This window comes from Podarcis erhardii (genome assembly GCF_964252035.2).
Source record: "Podarcis erhardii genome assembly, chromosome: 7".
Taxonomy (NCBI): Eukaryota; Metazoa; Chordata; class Lepidosauria; order Squamata; family Lacertidae; genus Podarcis; species Podarcis erhardii.
This window is the reverse complement of record NC_138511.1, coordinates 77,331,049-77,349,982: the sequence shown is the minus strand read 5'-3', so window position 1 is coordinate 77,349,982 and position 18,934 is coordinate 77,331,049. Positions and strand designations below refer to the sequence as shown.

At 45.3% G+C, this 18,934-nt stretch overlaps 1 protein-coding gene across 3 annotated transcripts; it reads right to left on the bottom strand.

Moving 5' to 3' along the window:
• Positions 1-8,411: 8,411 nt before the first annotated feature.
• On the bottom strand, positions 8,412-15,909 carry LOC309345530 (chemerin-like receptor 1). Of its 3 annotated transcripts, none has more exons than XM_081868595.1 (3): positions 15,748-15,909; positions 10,044-11,008; positions 8,412-8,755 (listed from the first exon to the last, which is right to left on the bottom strand). In XM_081868595.1, exons 2-3 carry the CDS (start codon positions 11,001-11,003, stop codon positions 8,732-8,734), a joined length of 984 nt encoding a protein of 327 aa, XP_081724721.1. In that variant the 5' UTR covers positions 11,004-11,008; positions 15,748-15,909; the 3' UTR covers positions 8,412-8,731. The 3 variants fall into 3 exon arrangements, 2 of the variants coding, with proteins under 2 accessions (XP_081724721.1, XP_081724722.1); XR_014158292.1 differs by lacking the exon at positions 8,412-8,755 and adding an exon at positions 9,050-9,497 and having other exon boundaries at positions 9,536-11,008; positions 15,748-15,907; XM_081868596.1 differs by lacking the exon at positions 8,412-8,755 and having other exon boundaries at positions 9,050-11,008; positions 15,748-15,907.
• Between the last annotated feature and the right edge of the window lie 3,025 nt (positions 15,910-18,934).

The following is an 18,934-nucleotide window of genomic DNA, read 5'->3' as shown; positions in this document are numbered from 1 at the left end:
CTCCGTGCAAAATGCACCAAGTCCCCAACTGTCTTTCTTATCACGATCATCACCGGCTGTCTCCTTCTCTGCCATCTTTCTGAAACATCTGCCACCACAATCAGGGCCATCAGTGTAGAGAGGAGGCCTCAGAGGCACGCAGATATGTTTTCTCTGGAGTGGAGATGTCAGGGTAGGACTTTGGAGGCAGGGGCCCACATAGGGATGGGGAAGAAGTTTGATTCAGTTTGCATTTCTAACAAGCCTCCCTAATTTGCACTTTCTGAAAGAACCCAAGTACCAAAACACAGCCACCCTTTGAAATTCACATGCCTCCAAATTTTGCAATGCAGGGCTCCAGTCAAGTAATTTGCCCCCAAAACGTATGTACTAGGGTAAAGCGAATATAGATAGCACATGCCAGTGAAAATAACATGAAAAGAAATAAAAAAAAATTGGGGGGGGGGTGCCATTCTGCTAGAATGTGTACATTAGGCAAAAACACATATAAAAGTGCATTTTAGAAGAAATTCACACTAAAATGCTGATGAATTTTCACAAGGTTTTATATATATACATATATATATAAAAAATAAAACACCACAGTGTGCATATAAATGCACATATCGACAAAACTGCATTTTCATAAGTACTTAAAAAAAAATCACAAACTGATATGGAAATATGGAGGACTTGAATGTAAAGATTGGAAAAATAAGAAACCCATACTCACGCAGATACCACATTTTGATTGCCTGTCGTAGAATCATAGTTGGAAGGGACCCCAAGGAGCATCTAGTCCAACCCCCTGAAATGCAGGAATATGCAGATGGCCCATATTGGGATCAAACCAGTGACTTTGGCATTATCAGCACCACACTCTAACCAACTGAGCTAACAAGTGCTTTCTCTGTCAGCATGGAGCTAAATGAACCAATGATATAACCCAATATAAGGGAGCTTCCTATTCTTTTGTGTGATTGCAACTAACTGGCAAACTGTTGAGTGGCAAAAGAGGGCAAGAGAAAACAAGAACAAAAATAAACAGAGGGTCTTTTTCGTTGTGGCTCTCTGTTTGTGTGTCAAGACCCTGAGACCACCCCCTCGTTGATGAATAAGACACAAAGACACAGATATTAGGTTAATGTTACTGGGCAAATTTAGGCCACAACTTTATTGGTTACGGAATGTGAGCGGTATTGGCTTAGGCATTGGAATTGACCCGACTATATCTGACTCCTGCCCGTCATGCAGGGAGTCCAGTAAGGGTCAACCACCGGTTGGGGGAGCCCCATCGATGCAAACCAACTCGAGCTCCCTCTGGGTTCCCGATGGGGTCATGGCATGGCCCTAGCCCAGCCCCAGACTTTGGACAAGATCCACACTCCCGGATTCCTTTAATGGAATACCCTTAAGATTGGAGGGGCAGGTGATGGCCACACCTCCCGTCTCCCATCATAAGATCGAACAATGCCTAACCACCAAACCTTACACAGTTGTGACGATTGCTACGAGGTAGGCGAAAACCAAATGGCCCATGCCAATTTGCCAAGTGGAAAAATTCCTACCAGGCCCTTCGACGGCGACCAACGAAGGTCCATAGCAAGGCCAAATTCGAAACCTGAAAATAGAGAGGGAGGGCGGGAGATCGAGGAAGTGAGCCAAGAGGAAGCTCTCCGGCTCACGCCTCAGTTTAAATGGGACTGGCCACGCCCCTCCAGCCAGCGGATTGGCTGGCAGGCGAATGACGTGGATGGGAACCTTCGGGGGACACCAGCCCTGGAGGGGAGTGGGTGGCCATGTGGTCCACCACAACTCCTCCGCACTCAGAAGTTGAGCGGATTTGTGAAGCACTCTCCCCAGTCAAGTTTTGCCTGGTGCCTTCCTTCACATCTTTTCAGTGCCAGGTAAACACTGCCCTGCCCACCCGGCTTTTGATGGACTATGATGAAGTTGTTTGTTAATAGTTTTGCTGCCAAACCTTTCTGCTGCTATTATTAGATGGGGCTGGTGACTGCTTTGTGTTGTTGTTTTTTTAGATGTGAATATGTTTTGTGTAAGCGTGTTCACATTACAATGTATTTTTTCTCCTGTTGATTTTTCCTGCTTTTAAATATGTTGCATGTCGACTGGAAACCTTGCTGTGTAAGAAGGGACCAACAAATGCAATAAGAAAATAATAACAGAACTGCCAAATTTATGTTGATATCCATCAACCAACACTTCTGCCCCATTTTGAAGGCTGAGAAATGATATATAATGAATTGAAAAAGAGGTTTAAAATAACGTTTGTAAAAAACAACAACCCAGAAGCTTTCCTTTTGGGAATTTTAGGGACAGAACTACCCAAACTGTACAGAAATTTATTCATGTATGCGACTACAGCGGCAAGAATGTTACTTGCCCAAAAATGTAAAGAAGAAGAAGTCCCAGCAAAAGAAGAATGGATACAAAAACTTATGGAATATGCAGAAATGGCGAAACGTACTGGAAAAATGAAAAATCAAGAGAACAAACTTTTTATAAAAGAATGAAAATGGTTTGTTGAATATTTACAAACAAACCGTAAACAGATTAGAACATTGGCAGAATTATTGTAATAACTTGCAGTTTCATGAGCATATATATTGAAAGCAGATGAATAAATGGTCATATTAAGTTAATTTGGATATGCAGAAAATATGTAAAAATAAATTTAAGGATCCGCAGAAAAAGGGGGAAGGAAGTCAAGTTTTGAAATGTTAAAATGATTGTAAAATGATTGAATTGTATGAGAAGGAAAATCATAAATAATTTTTTCTTTTAAAAAAATGAAGGCTGTGGAAGTTTGCTGGGGATGAGGGATGTGGCTGCATGCCTGCACAGCTGGAAGAGATTCCTTGGTACTGAATGATGGTTTTGTCGCATCTCTTCTCCTGTGGACCTTGAAAGTGGTGCATCTTCTTTCCACCAGCAACAGCATTTTGGAACACAGCTTGTTGCCTCTCCATCTCACCATCTCATCAGCGTCTTCGTTCTCTCCAGCTGTCGAAACGGCACACCATGAGACGAGACCATTGCAGTTTATTTTGGTTTCCTGTTGCTCTTGCATCCCAACCCCCAGCAACTCACAGATGAAAATAGGCATGCTTAAATAACTAAACTTCCTTGTTTGCACACCTTATGATCAGACCCAAGCTGCCCTCTGGCTGGAGGTTCTACCCTGTCTGCTTCACAGAGGGGCAAAATAAGTTGCCTTATACTGACTCAGACCATTGAAGCATCTGGTTTAGTACTGTCTACACTGGTACAGCTCCTGCCAACCTAGCAGTTCAAAAGCACGTCAAAGTGCAAGTAGATAAATAGGTACCACACCGGCGGGAAGGTAAACGGCGTTTCCGTGTGCTGCTCTGGTTCACCAGAAGCGGCTTAGTCATGCTGGCCACATGACCCGGAAACTGTATGCCGGCTCCCTCGGCCAATAAAGCGAGATGAGCGCCACAACCCCAGAGTCGGCCACGACTGGACCTAATGGTCAGGGGTCCCTTTACATTTTTTTACACTGGTACAGATACTGGCAGGGGCATTCCAGGGTTTCAGACCAGGGTCACTGGTGGAGCAATGGGGGCGGGGGGTGAGTGCACTGCCCCTGGCACCATCGGGGAGGGGCATACCATTGCAGCTGCTCCCAGGATACACACCATGCACCCCCCCATGCTGGGTGCCACGCCCCCACCGATGGCATGCCATGCCCTGGGACGCACGCCACACCCCCAGGATGCGTGCCAGTCACAGCCCCGCCTGCTCTCCACCCCCGGTGCCAGAGCATGCAGCTTCGCCACTGACCAGGGTTCCTGCCAGTTGTACCTGGAGATACTGGGGACTGAACCCGGGACATTCTGCATGCTGAACAGTTGCTCTAACACTCACCTTTACCACTAATGCTTTAATCATTTACACTTGCCACACCGATTTCAAAACAATGGTGACATGCATTTCTCGTCGCTCTGGGCAAAACTGTTCAGAGACAGTCGCTGCACCATCTCACAGAACAATAGAACTGTATGACTAGGTGCAATGCAGGAATCACAAGGAAAGCACCCATGACAGAAGGCCAAGACTCAACATTCAGACAAACGGCCCCCGGTTTTCCTCTTGCCTTCCTTTCATTAGCGGCTGAAATGGAGAGTCCCCCTTGGGTCCCAGTGGATAACATCTATCCTTTTGCTTCTTTAAGTCTTAATTTCCCTGCAAATCCATCTGAAAGGTGCATGGATATGGGGAGGCGAGGAGGAGGAGGGGGTTAGCTCTGAGCCATCGCCTGCATCATTTGCGTTCAGCTTCCAGAAGGGCTAAAAGCGGCAGGAGATTATTGTCAATGTGAGCACAATGGTCTCTGCAACTGAGAGGGAGCAAACACTCTCGAGGCATTGTTCCCAGAAAAACGACGACGATGACAAAAGGAAGCCAGGCGTTCCAAGTGCTGCCTGCGAGGGCTTGGCGAGGATGCTGGCATGCTGAGGAAGTAGTGAGCTCATCTGACATGATGGACCTGCCCTCGCTTAGATTAACAGTGGGAGCACGTAGCTGCTTGAATTCACAGCACTGCTGGGTTCGAAAGCCGACAGATCAAAAGAAGGTCTCTGGGCCCTGAGACTACTGCGTAGGCCTGGAACACCCTGGCGTACAAACTGCGTGGATCTCTTTGGTTTGCTGCCTGGTTTTCCACCAGTGACCATGTCGACCTGAAGTGGCTACTCCTTCTCACCCCTGGAAAAATCAATTCGGCCTTGTTGATTTGCAAGCAGAGTTTCCAAATGAACCCTTTCCTGCCTTTTCTGTACAAAAAGCCCATAAGCATTCTGGGGAAAGCTGCCCTTTGCCATCACCACATGTTTTAGGGAAGAACCAGGTACCCTAGGAAGCAGCGGTAGTACAGTATAGCGGTTAGAGTGACAGTCTAGGACCTGCTATTCAGTCTCTGACAGTGGAGGTGGAACATAGTCAACTTGGCCAGCAGCCACTGATAGTCCAGCAACATATGGAGGGCCAATGTTTCCTCAGCCCTGATGTAGCTTCATGTCATTTACTCTGACTGGCAGTAACTCTCAAAGCTCTTTCTCAACCGTCCTATCTGAGATCTTTTCGAGCAGCTGTAAGGAGCAAAAGATCAGCTTCCTCTCAGGTTCGAATTCCAAGGGACAATGAACACGGTGTTCTCTTCATACTATCATAATTACTCTCATCAAAACTTAAAATATATTTTTCCGGGCATTGGGCTTGAGATGGTTCCTGCCTACAGTGTGTGCATTTATTGTCATCTTGTGACATGTGGTTTAACGATATGTAACACATGTGGTCTCCCTTCCGCCTTCCAATTTTTGTCAGTATAACTCTGTGTTAAGCAGGCAGAGTCTGGCAGTATGTATTATTTCTGTGTTTCATTAGGTTCCTTACCCATCCTTTACTGTTTGGGCCCCAGGGAGGGTTACAACAATAAAACATACAATTATACAGTGGTACCTTGGGTTAAGTACTTAATTCGTTCTGGAGGTCCGTACTTAACCTGAAACTGTTAACCTGAAGCACCACTTTAGCTAATGGGGCCTCCTGCTGCCGCCGCGCCACCGGAGCACGATTTCTGATCTCATCCTGAAGCAAAGTTCTTAACCTGAAGCACTATTTCTGGGTTAGCAGAGTCTGTAACCTGAAGCGTATGTAACCTGAAGTGTATGTAACCCGAGGTACCACTGTAATTGAAATTGAAATACTTTCTTGTCACTTGTACAACTTGTATACAGTGAGATTACACGACCACCCCCCACTCAGCTCTCTTAGTCTTAATTCCTCTTGTTTACTGATGCCCATCCACCAAACCCGAAAGTTTATAGAAACTATATTATAGAAACCAAATGAAACAGTTACAACCATGAAACAATAAAAGGGTAAAATAAACTATATTAAAAAAAACAGTTACACACACACACACACACACACACACACACACACACTGCCACTCTTTGAATATAGTTCCATATATATTTTTTAAAAAGTTAAAATAGTGCCAATCCAGATGCAGACTAGGATAAAAAGTCTCCACTTAAAAGGCTTGCTGGAAGAGGAAGTTTGGAATAGATACAGGAAAGACAACAAAGATGGTGCCTGTCATTTTCACCAATATAGGCACTTTCCCCTAGCAATAATAATCATAGGTTTTTTTTGGCACATACAGTGGTACCTCGGGTTATGAATTTAATTTGTTCTGGAGGTCCGTTCTTAACCTGAAACTGTTCTTAACCCGAGGCACGCTTTCGCTAATGGGGCCTCCTGCTGCTGCCATGCCGCTGGTGCACAATTTCCGTTCTCATCCTGGGGCAAAGTTTGCAACCTGGAGCAACTACTTCTGGGTTAGCAGAGTTTGTAACCCAAAGTGTTTGTAACCCAAAGCATTTGTAACCCGTAGTACCACTGTATTACTTGGCTAGAGAACTGCATCAGTAAATTTGGAGAATTCGGGGAGAGCCGTGCGAGGAGGACGCAACAGGGTAGTTTTGCGCCCTTCCAAGCAGTCCGATTGGGTTGGTTTGCAGGGCGCACACCTGCCCTGTTGCATCCTCCTCACGTTGCTCTGGCAGCCCAGCCACTATGCTGATTCCAGCATCCCAAAGCGGAGCAGGCTTTGTGATGCGGATTCCTTGCCCTTCCCGAGCCAGCCTCTGACTGCAGGTAGATTAGCAACAGAAGCCCTTTGATGCTCTTAGGTTCTTTGGACAGCTCAGTCTCTACGCTTTATAAGCGATGCATTCCTGGCGAGAAAGTCCTTTCTGGCACCGCTTGTGCAAATGTTCCGAAGAGCTGCTGCTTCTCCTGAAAGGCCACCTGTAAGCAGTTTCCACCTGTAAGCAGCTTGTATCTGAGTCCTGTAGGGGCCTTCCTTTTTACAGGTTAAGCTCTCTTCCTCTCCTGAGTTGCCAAGAGCAACGTTGGAGCCCAGAGAGTTGATGATGAAGAAGTGTGGGGTGTTGGCTCTGGAAGAGATCGAAGGGTCAGAGCTACCTTGGCAAAGGAAACACGGTAGCATCTGGCACAGGGAGTAGAAATCACTATCAAAGTTATGAAGTTCTACATTATGCAGTGCCAATTTACTTCACATTTTACTAACCTGGAACAAAGGCGCTGGAAAATAAGAGGAATTCTAAGGGACAATGAAATTAAATTTATATTGGTCTAGGTTTTGAGTTACACATAATTCTTCGTTACTAGCAGAACAGGAAGACAGCTGCTGAGAAGCTTTCCTATTGGGCAGTGAATATCAATATGTCCTATGCCTGGCTCCCACAAGTCCATTCAGGGCATGATCCAGTGCTTTGGGGTGGCCTTGATGTGACATGGCATGATCCAGGGCAGTCTAACCTGGATCTGGGCCCCAAACTGATTCAGGGGCCTTGCACAGTTTAATTAGCCAGTCATCTGCAGCTGTTTAATTAGCCAGACATCTGAACGATTTCCCGCACTGTTTGTAATGGTGTATTCTAGTTCACGATGTGGTTGTACAGAAAGACTTTTCTGCATGGACGAAGGACAGGGAACCGGCAGAAGGGATTTCTCCTTGACGCTTCTTCTTGCCTCTAGGTGGCAATATAAACCCAGGTCTGAAAGCAGGCACACTGTACCTAGCCGGTGAGGTTGTATAATAGCAATTATGAGGAGATTAGAGCGTTTGCTGAGCTGGCATTTTCAGAGGACGTGTTATGATTACTCTGACATTTACAAAAGGGGCTGGAGGAATTAGGGAAGTCTGGGGTATAGGGAAGGGTACCTGGACTGTGCAGTGTGCTGCCCACCCCTGTCTATACACCTGGGTTTTCCCACTCATTACCAAGATTTCAAAGGTAGAACACCTTTTTGGGTTTCCTAAAAAAAACCTCAACTCAACAACTTTTGGGGTTTCCTAGTTTTTACTTTTTGAAATATGGCAACCCTACATGACCCCTGAATATTGGCCACCTTGACAGGGACATTCTTGTGTTTTAAAAAATTGCAAGATAAAGTGGAAATGTGAATATCTCAATTTAAGATTGGGGGGAAAATGAGAAACTGAGAGAAACTGAAATGGGTAGATTCCTCCACCCAAGGTCCCTTCCCAGTCTAAAATTCTGTGATTTTTTTTTTTTTTAAATCTACTCTCAACCTCCAGCCAATGTACAGCCCCAGATGATTTGGTGAGATAACAGAAATGCCTTTGAGCAAGCATTTCTTGATAACACATTGCCTTGCCATTTCCAAAGATATATCTTTGCATCCATGATGGGCCCTGCAGTGACCCAGGGATTAGGCAGGAGGAAAATGCAGGTCAGGATCAAGCCTTATCAAAAGGAATGGAACGGCCTCACGAGACAGAATGTAGTTGAGACAGAGTGTAGTTGAGTAGGAACTTTATGTGTGCAATGTGTGCAATAATTGAACCTTCTAAGAAAGACAGAGAAAAAGGAAAGACAAATTAGGTTGATGGATAATATAATATACCTGTTCTTTGGAAAGAGACTGTCTAGACTGTGTATTGTTTATGAGGTAGTCCTGAAAGGATAGTAGAGTGACCTTTAGAGGATAGAAAGCTGTAACACACACCTCCCTGAGTACAGATGGCCGAGGGATAATGAAACCAGGTGGCGGCGGCAATGGGGACAGACAACTTCTTCAAAGGCAATTTTGCACGTGTTCACACTAAGCTGAAATTTCTAGAATGTCCTTTCTCTTCCATTTTATTCGCTGCTTATATCCTGCGTTTTTGCTTTCCCTAGGGAAGCCATAGCATAGGACAGCAAAACAGAAAACAACTCAATTAGCAGATTGGAATGGAAGTCAATATAACAGAATGTAGCAAATATCAAAATAGAAAACAAGCCAAAATTAAATTCACACCAAATGCATCCTATTAAAGCCCAGAGTTAATTCAAATCCAATTTCAAAATTTACTGAAGCCCTATGACCAATTTGCAGATGATACCAAACTGGAAGCAGTAGCTAATGCTACAGAAGACAGAATTGGGGTGCCAAACGACCTTAACAGATTGGAGAACTGGACCAAAAGTAATGAAACAAATTTTAATAGATACAAATGTAAGGTTCTGCACTTAGAAAGAAATAACCAGTTGCAGATGGGGAGCACCTGGCTTGCTAGTAGTACATGTGAAAAGGATCTAGGGGTCTTAGTAGACCAAAAGTTTGATGTGAGTCAACAGCATGATGCATCAGCAGAAAAGAAAAAAGGCTAATGTTCTTCTAGGCTGCATCAAGTATAGTGTCCAGATCAAGGGAAGTAATAGCACCACTCTATTCTGCTTTGGTCAGACCACACCTGGAGTCCTGGGACCAGGTCTGGGCACCACAATTTAAGCTTGAGCTGGAAGGTGTGCAGAGGAGAGTGACCAAGATGATCAAGGGTCTGGAAACCAAGCCTTATGAGGAATGGTTGAGGGAGCTGGGTATGTTTAGCCTGGATGAAACTGGGTGGAAATATGATAGCCATCTTCAAATATCTTTGCCATTATTTTCTGGGCCAGAGCAGGCCCAAGACACTTGGTGGCCCAAGGCAGATGCTCCCCATTCCTCAGTTCTAAATCAAGGTGCAAAGTTTCCAAGGCTAGTCAAGTTGTTTTGGCTCCAGAGGCAAAAAATCAAAAACCATCTCACCCCTCTCTGACAGAAAAATACAATATGATTAAGCTAAATAATAGAGTTTTCATAACACCCAAAGTCTGCTTCTGGAGGCAGCTGCCTTAGTCTGCCTGCTGCTCTAGGTAGTGGTTGAAATTAGGTCCAGATGCAGAGGGAAATGGGAAGTGTTTAGGTGGAGGCAAGAAGCCCACAGAAGTCATCTTTCTGGAGAGCACATTTAAAGCCTAGATCCAGCTCTGGGTATCAAGGAATTCACAGGTACAGAATCAATGTCAGCTCTCCTGATCACCAGATCTCTTGTTACAGGCAATGCAACCTCCCATCTTTTCTGAAAGTAAAGTAGCCGGGGGACTTCATGGCAAAGCCTTCCCTGTGAGAATGTCCCAACATTTCACTGCTTCTCAGACCTTCTGACTAAGGCTCCGTGATGCTTCTGCCCCAGCGGAGACCTCATCCTCTTCAGTTAGTGCTTTGCGGAAGAGCCCCAAGAAAGAAGCCCGCCGATGGAGGCCCCTGTTTCGGACATACCCCACGAAGCCATACAGCACGGGGTTGACACAACTGTGGAGGTATGCCAGAGCATTCGACAGCTTGAGCCCAATCCCCCACATGTGCTTTTCTACTGACACGGTGCTGAGAAGTACGAAGATGTGGTGGGGGAGCCAGCAGACGAAGAAGAGAACCACAATGGTGGCCACCAAAGCGAAGGTGCGGTGGGAGCCCTCCCAGCGCCGTCCTCGGAGCTTGCAAATCAGAACCAAGTAGGCCACAGCGATGATGATGAAGGGCACCAGGAACGCTCCAAAGAACCTGCTCAGCCTCAGAGGCAGGTCTGTGGCTCTCTTGAGATCTCCCCGATAGACACAGTAGGGCAATCCATTTTTTATTTCAACATGGCGCACCACCAGATAAGGGATGCTGAAGGCGAGAGCTAGCATCCATGCCCCAGCGCATGCCAGGACTTGAAAGCGAGGGCCCTGGTGGTTGCGGGCCCAGACGGGCCTCGCGATCAACAGGCAGCGGTGTACGCTGATGACAGTGAGGACGAAGACGCTGGTGAAGACCGTGAGGTAGCGGGCGAAAGCATGGAGCTTGCACAAGGCAAGGCCAAAGGGCCAGCTGGAGTACATGATCTCCTGCACAAGGGCAGGGATACGGCCGGCCGAGAAGAGAAGGTCTGCCACAGCCAGGTTGAGGTAGCAGGTGGAGGTGAAGGTTTTGCGCTTCTCCCGCTTGGCTACGGCCCACACCACCAGCCCGTTGCCGCTAACGCCCAGGATCAGAATGATGACGTTGGTTACTATGGCGATGTGGCGCATGGCGGCTTCCACCGGTGTGGTGTCAACCTGGTCAGCTGAGGAGTTCATGATGTCTGCAGAAAGGAAACAGGCCATATTTAGTGTCTTTCCCCCCGCTCTAAATCTCACACCTTGGATTATTGGCAATATGCTAAAAAAATACTGGCTTAATACCTGTGGGGGGCCGCCATATTGCTGTGGTACCAGTTACTGCAGAGCCCCTAAATATGCTATCAGTGGGAATGAATCGGACCTGTAAGAATAGTTGTAGTGTGAAGTGCCCTTGTTCAGTGTTCCAGCCAGCCGGCCATTCCTTCTCTCAAGATATTCCATTCCTCTCCTTCCAGCTGCGTGGGGCTACCTTTGAGGGTGAAACTGCAATTAATCCAGAATGCAGCAGCTAGACTGGTGACTGGGAGTGGCCGCCGGGACCACATAACACCGGTTCTGAGAGACCTGCATTGGCTCCCAGTACATTTCTGAGCACGATTCAAAGTGTTGGTGCTGTCCTTTAAAGCCCTAAACGGCCTCGGTCCTGTATACCTGAAGGAGCGTCTCCACCCCCATCGTTCAGCACGGACAGTGAGGTGCAGCGCCGAGGGCCTTCTGGCGGTTCCCTCATTGCAAGAAGTGAGGCTACAGGGAACCAGACAGAGGGCCTTCTCGTAGTGGCGCCCGCCCTGTGGAACGCCCTCCCATCAGATGTCAAAGAGATAAACAACTACCTGACATTTAGAAGACATCTTAAGGCAGCCCTGTTCAGGGAAGTTTTTAATATGTAACACTGTATTGTTTTTAATACTTGATTGGGAGCCACCCAGAGTGGCTGGGGAAACTCAGCCAGATGGGCGGGGTATAAATAAATTATTATTATTATTATTATTATTATTATTATTATTATTATTCCAGCTCCCCTCTCCCTACAATAGACATTCAGCATTCTGTGATCACTGAGCATCTTCAGTCTTTATTGGCCGGTCTTAGATTTTGATTTATTTCTTAGGCTTCTCTCATCTATCTATCTATCATCTATCTATCTATCTATCTATCTATCTATCTATCTATCTATCTGGTACAGTGGTACCTCGGTTGTCCAACGTAATCCGTTCCAGAGGACCATTTAACTTCTGAAACATTCTACAACCGAGGCACAAAGGGCAGTCTGCAAAGTCAGTGGAGAAAATTGGAAAAAATAAATAAATAGCGGAAGCCGTTCGACTTCCGAGGCACATTCGAAAACCAAAGCAATTTCTTCCAGGTTTTGGGTGCTTGAAAACCAAAACGTTCGGCTTCTGAGACACTTGAAAAACGAGGCACCACTGTATTTTACATGTGCCAACTTAGAGTTGTATCCAACTAAGTTTTATTCAGAGTAGACCCAATGAAATGAATGGCTCCAAATTAGGCATGACTAGGGATGGAAGGATATACCAAATTTGGCATTTTTTGTTTCTTATTTTTCCGGTCTTAAATTTGGTTCTCCACATTTCGGCAGCAATTTAAAGAATGACAATTTTCGAGCATTTTAGTGCAATTTTCTCTTAATAAACACATTTTTATGCCATTTTGAGTGACGTACACTTTGGGGGGCGGGTGTTGGAAAACGTGTTAGGAGAATTTGCCTGAGAACTGTAGGCCTAGATTCAATCCCACTTCTACAATGCAAGGCACACACCCTGTAATGAAGCAAACTGCTGAAACAATACTAATTGCTTCTTAGAATGACTGCTTATAAGTAAGTCCTCCTGAATTCAATGAGGTATGTTGGATGAGGAATGCCAGAACATTCGCATATAAGAACATAAGATGAGCCTGCTGGATGAGCCTGCCATTGCCCATCAAGTCCAGCATTCTGCTCTCACAATGGTCAACTAGGTGCCTGCGGGAACCAGCAAACAGGAACTGAAAACAAGAGTGTTCTCCAATCCCGCAGCTTCTAACAACTGGCCTAAGGAATAACTCTTGAGATGGCAGTGATAACCTGGTTTAATCTCTAGGCTGAGCATCTGTGAGGATTCACCATGCCTGGGCTACTCATGTGCAATCACAATGCAAGCAGAACTATCTATACGCTTCCAATATCACAATCTGCATCTGCAACAGCTTCTAGATGTGATTTTCTCTTTGGGCTGCCAAGCTTGACTGTGTCTTGCTCCCCCGAGGCCCTCCTTCACCCCATGCCTGGAGCATCACACATTCTGGAAGTTGTGAAACCAGCGACAACACTGAGCTCAGAAGAGACCACAACTTCCCCTTCGTGGGCTGAGATGGCAGCTTCCCCCATCGTCTGAAAAGCCAGAGGAGCTGGTCCAAAACGAGTCCTTGAGTAAAAGTTTGTGGTGACACAGATGCCATCCAATGCTGGCGCAGAACTAAAAATGCCTTGTGCAGTTTTGCGACCATTCCCTGTTTTTTTAACAACATCAACAATTTTACATGCCTGGTTAGTTGTTTATTTCCTTGACATCTGATGGGAGGGAGTTCCACAGGGTGGGTGCCACCACTGAGGAGGCCCTCTTCCTGTAACCTCACTTCTCACAGTGAGGGAACCCCCAGAAGGCCATCGGAGCTGGACCTCAGTGTTTGGGCTGAGTGATGGGGGGTGGAGATGCTCCTTCAGGTAAACATTAACGGGGGCTGGGGGCGGGCAGGGCGGGGCAGAATTTCACTTGGAAATTATTGAAAAGAGAGGTAGAGTCTGGTGAAATTCAATCAACAAATCAACCATTTTATTTCCACGCCACCTTTCCAAAGTTAAAACTATGCCCAGGGTAAAATTGCAGAGTTTTGAAAAATTAAAAAACAAAGTGCGAGCTTGGCTTCATTATTACCAAATAATGGAGGCATATAATTTGGATAAAAAAGTTGGCTTCCAGGTGGAAAAATCAAAACTGGAAACAGAATTGTTAGATCCCAAACCTAAGAATTTGTCAAGAATGTATAATTTGCTGTTGAAATGGAACACTCAGGATGAAACGGTGAAATCTGCTATGACTAATTGGGCACAAGATGTTGGACATAACATAATGATGGCTGACTGGGAACAGTTATGGACCACAGGTATGAAATTTACGGCATGTAATGCCCTAAGAGAGAATTTAATGAAAATGATTTACAGGTGGTACATGACACTATTCAAGCTTGCAAAAATCTACCATTTGCCCGAAAATAAATGTTGGAAATGTAATGAGACTGAAGGTACATTCTTTCACCTTTGGTGGACATGCCCAAGGATTAAGACATTCTGGGAGATGATTTATAATGAAATGAAAAAGGTATTTAAATATACCTTTCTGAAGAAACCAGAGGCCTTTCTCCTGGGCATGGTTGGCCAATTGGTGCCAAAGAAGGACAGAACTTTCTTTATGTATGCAACAACAGCAGCAAGAATACTCATCGCGAAGTATTGGAAGACACAAGATTTACCCACCCGGGAAGAATGGCAGATGAAGTTGATGGACTATATGGAACTGGCGGAAATGACTGGCAGAATTCGAGACCAGGGAGAAGAGTCGGTGGAAGAAGATTGGAAAAAAATTAAAGATTATTTACAGAAATACTGTAAAATTAATGAGCTTTAGAAAAATGTTGGAATGAAGTTATATGGCTTTGGCAGAAATGTTATAAGGAACTAGGTACAGATAGACTGTTAATGTATTAAAGGGAAAAAACAAGGTCAGAATATGTTAAGATTAATTACAGGACAGAAAATAGAGGAAGATGGAAAGGAGTTGCTGAAACAGTTAATTGAAGTGGAATACAAAAAGGGAGGCGTGAGGAAGTCAATGAAACAAGTGAATGAAAGATAAGCTTGAAAATATTGGAAGTGTTTTTAATTGTTTTTGTTTTGTTTTGTTAATTTAATGTTTTATGTAGTGTTTTTGTATTGTATTATATTGATTTGTTTAATTCTTTTTCTTTTTTTTGTAATCTTTAAATTTTTAATAAATATTATTTTTTAAAAAAATAAAACTATGCCCAGGGTGACAATCAGGGGGCAGGCCACCAGGCAAGATGGAGAGGAAGACAGGGCAGGAAAACTGAGTGGGAAAGTCTGCGACCTACTGTATCTTCTCAGGATACCTCTCTTTCCTTCTCAACAGGATCAAAGCCTCTGCTTAACAATTGTTGAGGCACCAATTCTGTGGGGTGTGGGTGCTGCTTGATAAACAGCTCCCTCCCCACAAAAAAGCCACTTGTGATGCAGTGCTACACAGGACCAGAGCCTCCTGTCTAGCAGCTGTTAAGCAAGAAAATCTAATCCTGCATGGTGCCATGCACCCTTGTTTTCGCAGAACCATAGAATTGTACAGGTGAATGGGACCCCCGCAAGTCTTCTGGTCCAACCCCCTGCAGTTGGGAAAATGAGACTCTAAGAGGAACTGAACTGGACCGATGAAATGGGTTTCCAAGTCAAGCACACAGTGTCCCTCAGTTGCTGATGAAATGCCTCTGGGAAGCCCACAAGCAGGCAATAAGGATCAGGATCTGTGATCTACATAATGAATTATCAGTGTGCCAGGCCTTTGGGGAAATAACCCACGATGGAGCTCAACTGCCAACAAAGAGGCACTTAAAAAAGAACTTTTAAGAGAGTTGCTCACTTTAAGCATATTGATTCCTCCCATCCTGGTCCCTCTGTGGTTGCAAAATAGGTTTTTCAGGTATTTGAAAGACTGCAAAAGCCTTCCGCACCTCCTTGATCAGGAGCCACAGGGGAGCAGAAATGAATTACGGGGGCAACAACAGCTCTTTCCTCCCGCCTTCAAGTTTGAAAAGAAAGCCCACGACAGGCCACAGGTCCTGCACATACCTTGGCTCACTATGTGAAGATTCCAAATGCCTTCAGGACAAGCTGGTTCTTAGCCAGGGATGTATTCAATGGCTGCCTCCTCTCCAGTGAGTTATACAAATACAAGGAGGGAGACAGCGAAAGCTCGGTTGCAGCAAAGACTGAAGTACACAACAGTTTGTTCCTCACTTTGCACAACCCGGACAGTGATGCAACAAATGGGGCAGGGAAATCAGTAGCTGTGACATCCGAGTGCTCAGTTCCCAGGAGACTCTTAGGAACAAAGGAATGTGCCTTATACCATGCCAGACCTTTGGCTCGTCCAGGCCAGTGTGGTTTACACTGGCTGGCAGAGGCTCTGCAGGGTTCCAGGCAGCCCTACCTGGAGATTCTGGGGATTGAATATATGCAAGTCAGGGGCTCTGCCACTGAGCTATGGCCCTTCCCTCCTGCAGGGAAAGTATGGAGCAATGATCAGAGAGAGCACAGGCTGTTAGTGAGTTCCAAGTACTGGAAGTGGGGTGGTGGTCATGCAGTCATGTCTACAGTGAGTTGCAAGACCTCAATAGCCACAACACATTTCATTTTTATTGAACTGAGAACCAAACCACGTGTGACCCACATGGCATAATTCTGCCCTCAAGCACAGCCCTTCCCTACAAATTCCCTGCAATTTGCATTGGGTGAACCAAAGCGAGGAATTGCATTGAAATACTTGGGTGGGTGGGTGTTGTTTTATTTGGGGTGGGGGGGTTGCTTCAAATTGTTTTTAAATGTTATGTGCTAATTTGGATATTTGTATTTGTTATATGTTAATTTGGATTGCCCTGTGTGCACGTCGTGGGGGGCATGCCGACATGACAAATGCACGCCCCATGGCATGCACACGCTACCATGTGGAATTGGAGGGTGGGGGGAAGCCCCTTCATTTAAATATTTCATGTGCCCGGGCACCCAGGGTCCTGCATAGTCGGCACCTGTGCTCCAATCTAGAGCAATAGAATATCATACAGCAACATAACCATTCCCTTTATCCCTGTCCCTCACCCAGATACAGACTGTTGGGTGTTCTTGGACTAAAACTCCCATCATCCCTGACCACTTGTCCTGCTAGCTAGGGGTGATGGGAATCATAGTCAAACAACCCAAGATTGAGGAAGGCTGCTCTAGATTGATGATGATGATGATGATGATGATAATAATAATAATAATAATAATAATAATAATAATAATAATAATTTATTTATATCCCGCCCATCTGTCTGGGTTTCCCCAGCCACTCTCGGTGGCTTCCAACAAAGATTAAAAATACATTAAAACATCAGTCATTAAAAACCTCCCTAAACAGGGCTGCCTTCAGATGTCTTCTAAATGTCAGATAGTTGTTTATCTCTTTGACATCTGATGGGAGGGTGTTCCACAGGGCGGGTGCCACTACCAAGAAGGCCCTCTGCCTGGTTCCCTGTAACTTGGCTTCTCGTAATGAGGGAATTGCCAGAAGGCCCTCAGTGCTGGATCTCAGTGTCTGGGCAGAACGATGGGGGGTGGAGATGCTCCTTCAGGTATACTGGGCTGAGGCTGTTTAGGGCTTTAAAGGTCTACACCAACACTTTGAATTGTGAACGTAGTGTCACACCAGAGTGCTAATCTAGATTGCTGTCTTCCCCTCTCAGATATTCTTAAGGAGGAAACACTTGCCCTCAAGGGCAGAACTATGAAGTTAAGATCACATATGGTTTGACTCTCTGATCAAACAGGAAGTAAAGCTGCAAGGCAGATTAAGGTGTGAAAGAACAGGACGTTGCAGAATGGACGCCCTTGCAAAATTGCATAGAGAGTCAATCCCATCCATTCAAATCTGGGGTGATTGGAGAAGGGGGTTTTGAGATTCTGTTTCCATACACAAGATTGAATAATGGCCTCACATTCTGAGTAATGGTCTGCATGCAGCAGCTTTCAGGTGCTAAGAAAGGGACCTCCATTATGTATGAAAGCTGTTCTTTTGCATTAGCAGTGGGGGGAATTTTGCTCCCCAATGAATTTTGCAAAAAGATTTGAATTTCTGCTTCAGAATTAATACGTACATCTTGATCATTTCGATTTGTCTCGGGAGTCAAGTGTGAAATCTCATCAGCCCATGAAATACCAGTACTAGACATAAATGAATGCTACTGTCTACAAACTGTTTGTTTCCACCCATGGCCTGCCTGTGTATTTTTTAAACCAAGTACATATTACGAAGATGTACGTCTCCAGTATTCTCTGAGCCTTAGGGAATCAAACCATGTAATGTGCCTGTAGAAGGACTATGTAGAGGAATGGTTTATAATACTGATCAAATTTGCTATACGTAACTGTGAATAAACATAGGGACGCGGGTGGTGCTGTGGGTTAAACCTCAGCACCTAGGACTTGCCGATCGTATGGTCGGCGGTTCAAATCCCCACGGCGGGGTGCTCTCCCATCGTTCGGTCCCAGTGCCTGCCAACCTAGCAGTTCGAAAGCACCCCCGGGTGCAAGTAGATAAATAGGTACCACTTTATAGCGGGAAGGTAAATGGCGTTCCGTGTGCTGCGCTGGCTCGCCAGATGCAGGTTGTCACGCTGGCCACGTGACCCGGAAGTGTCTGCGGACAGCGCTGGCTGCCGGCCTATAGAGTGAGATGAGCGCACAACCCTAGAGTCTGTCAAGACTGGCCCGTACGGGCAGGGGTACCTTTACCTTTACCTTTAACTGTGAATAAAATACTTTCCAATGGTAACAAGGGCTGCCATATATCCGGATTTTCCTGGACATTACTGGTGTAACTGATGTCGGAGGTTGGGGGTGGGGGGAGGGAATTCCTGAAAGGTGCTTTGTCCTGGATCTTAGACAATTCAACAGAAAAATCAAGTGTTGGGGTTTTTTTTTTGGGGGGGATGTTTTTGTAAAAGAAAACTCAACAACAACTTTGGGGTTTGTCTAAAAGAAGCTCAACAATTTTGGTGGTTTTCTAAAAAAAAAAAAAAAAAAAAAAAAAAAAGCTCAAGAACTTTCCAGGTGTAACAGCTGCTGAAAAGTCTATGAGTTTAAGAGTAATGAAGATAGTGGACTTTCCTTCAGTGGAGGTATATGCAGATTTGTCAAGTCCTCCATGACTCTGGAGAGGTTTACCATAGTCTTTCCAACCACTGGTCTGGACCACAAGGACCTCATCTGTCACCCCATC

What these genes read in the sequence shown, in the direction of transcription:
- LOC309345530 (XM_081868595.1), bottom strand. Translation starts at nt 11,003, where the DNA reads ATGAACTCCTCAGCTGACCAGGTTGACACCACACCGGTGGAAGCCGCC. An exon ending in CACGGAGCCTTAGTCAGAAG is followed by an intron (nt 8,756 to 10,043) that starts GTCTGAGAAGCA and finishes TGGCTTCCCTAG; the next exon opens with GGAAAGCAAAAACGCAGGAT.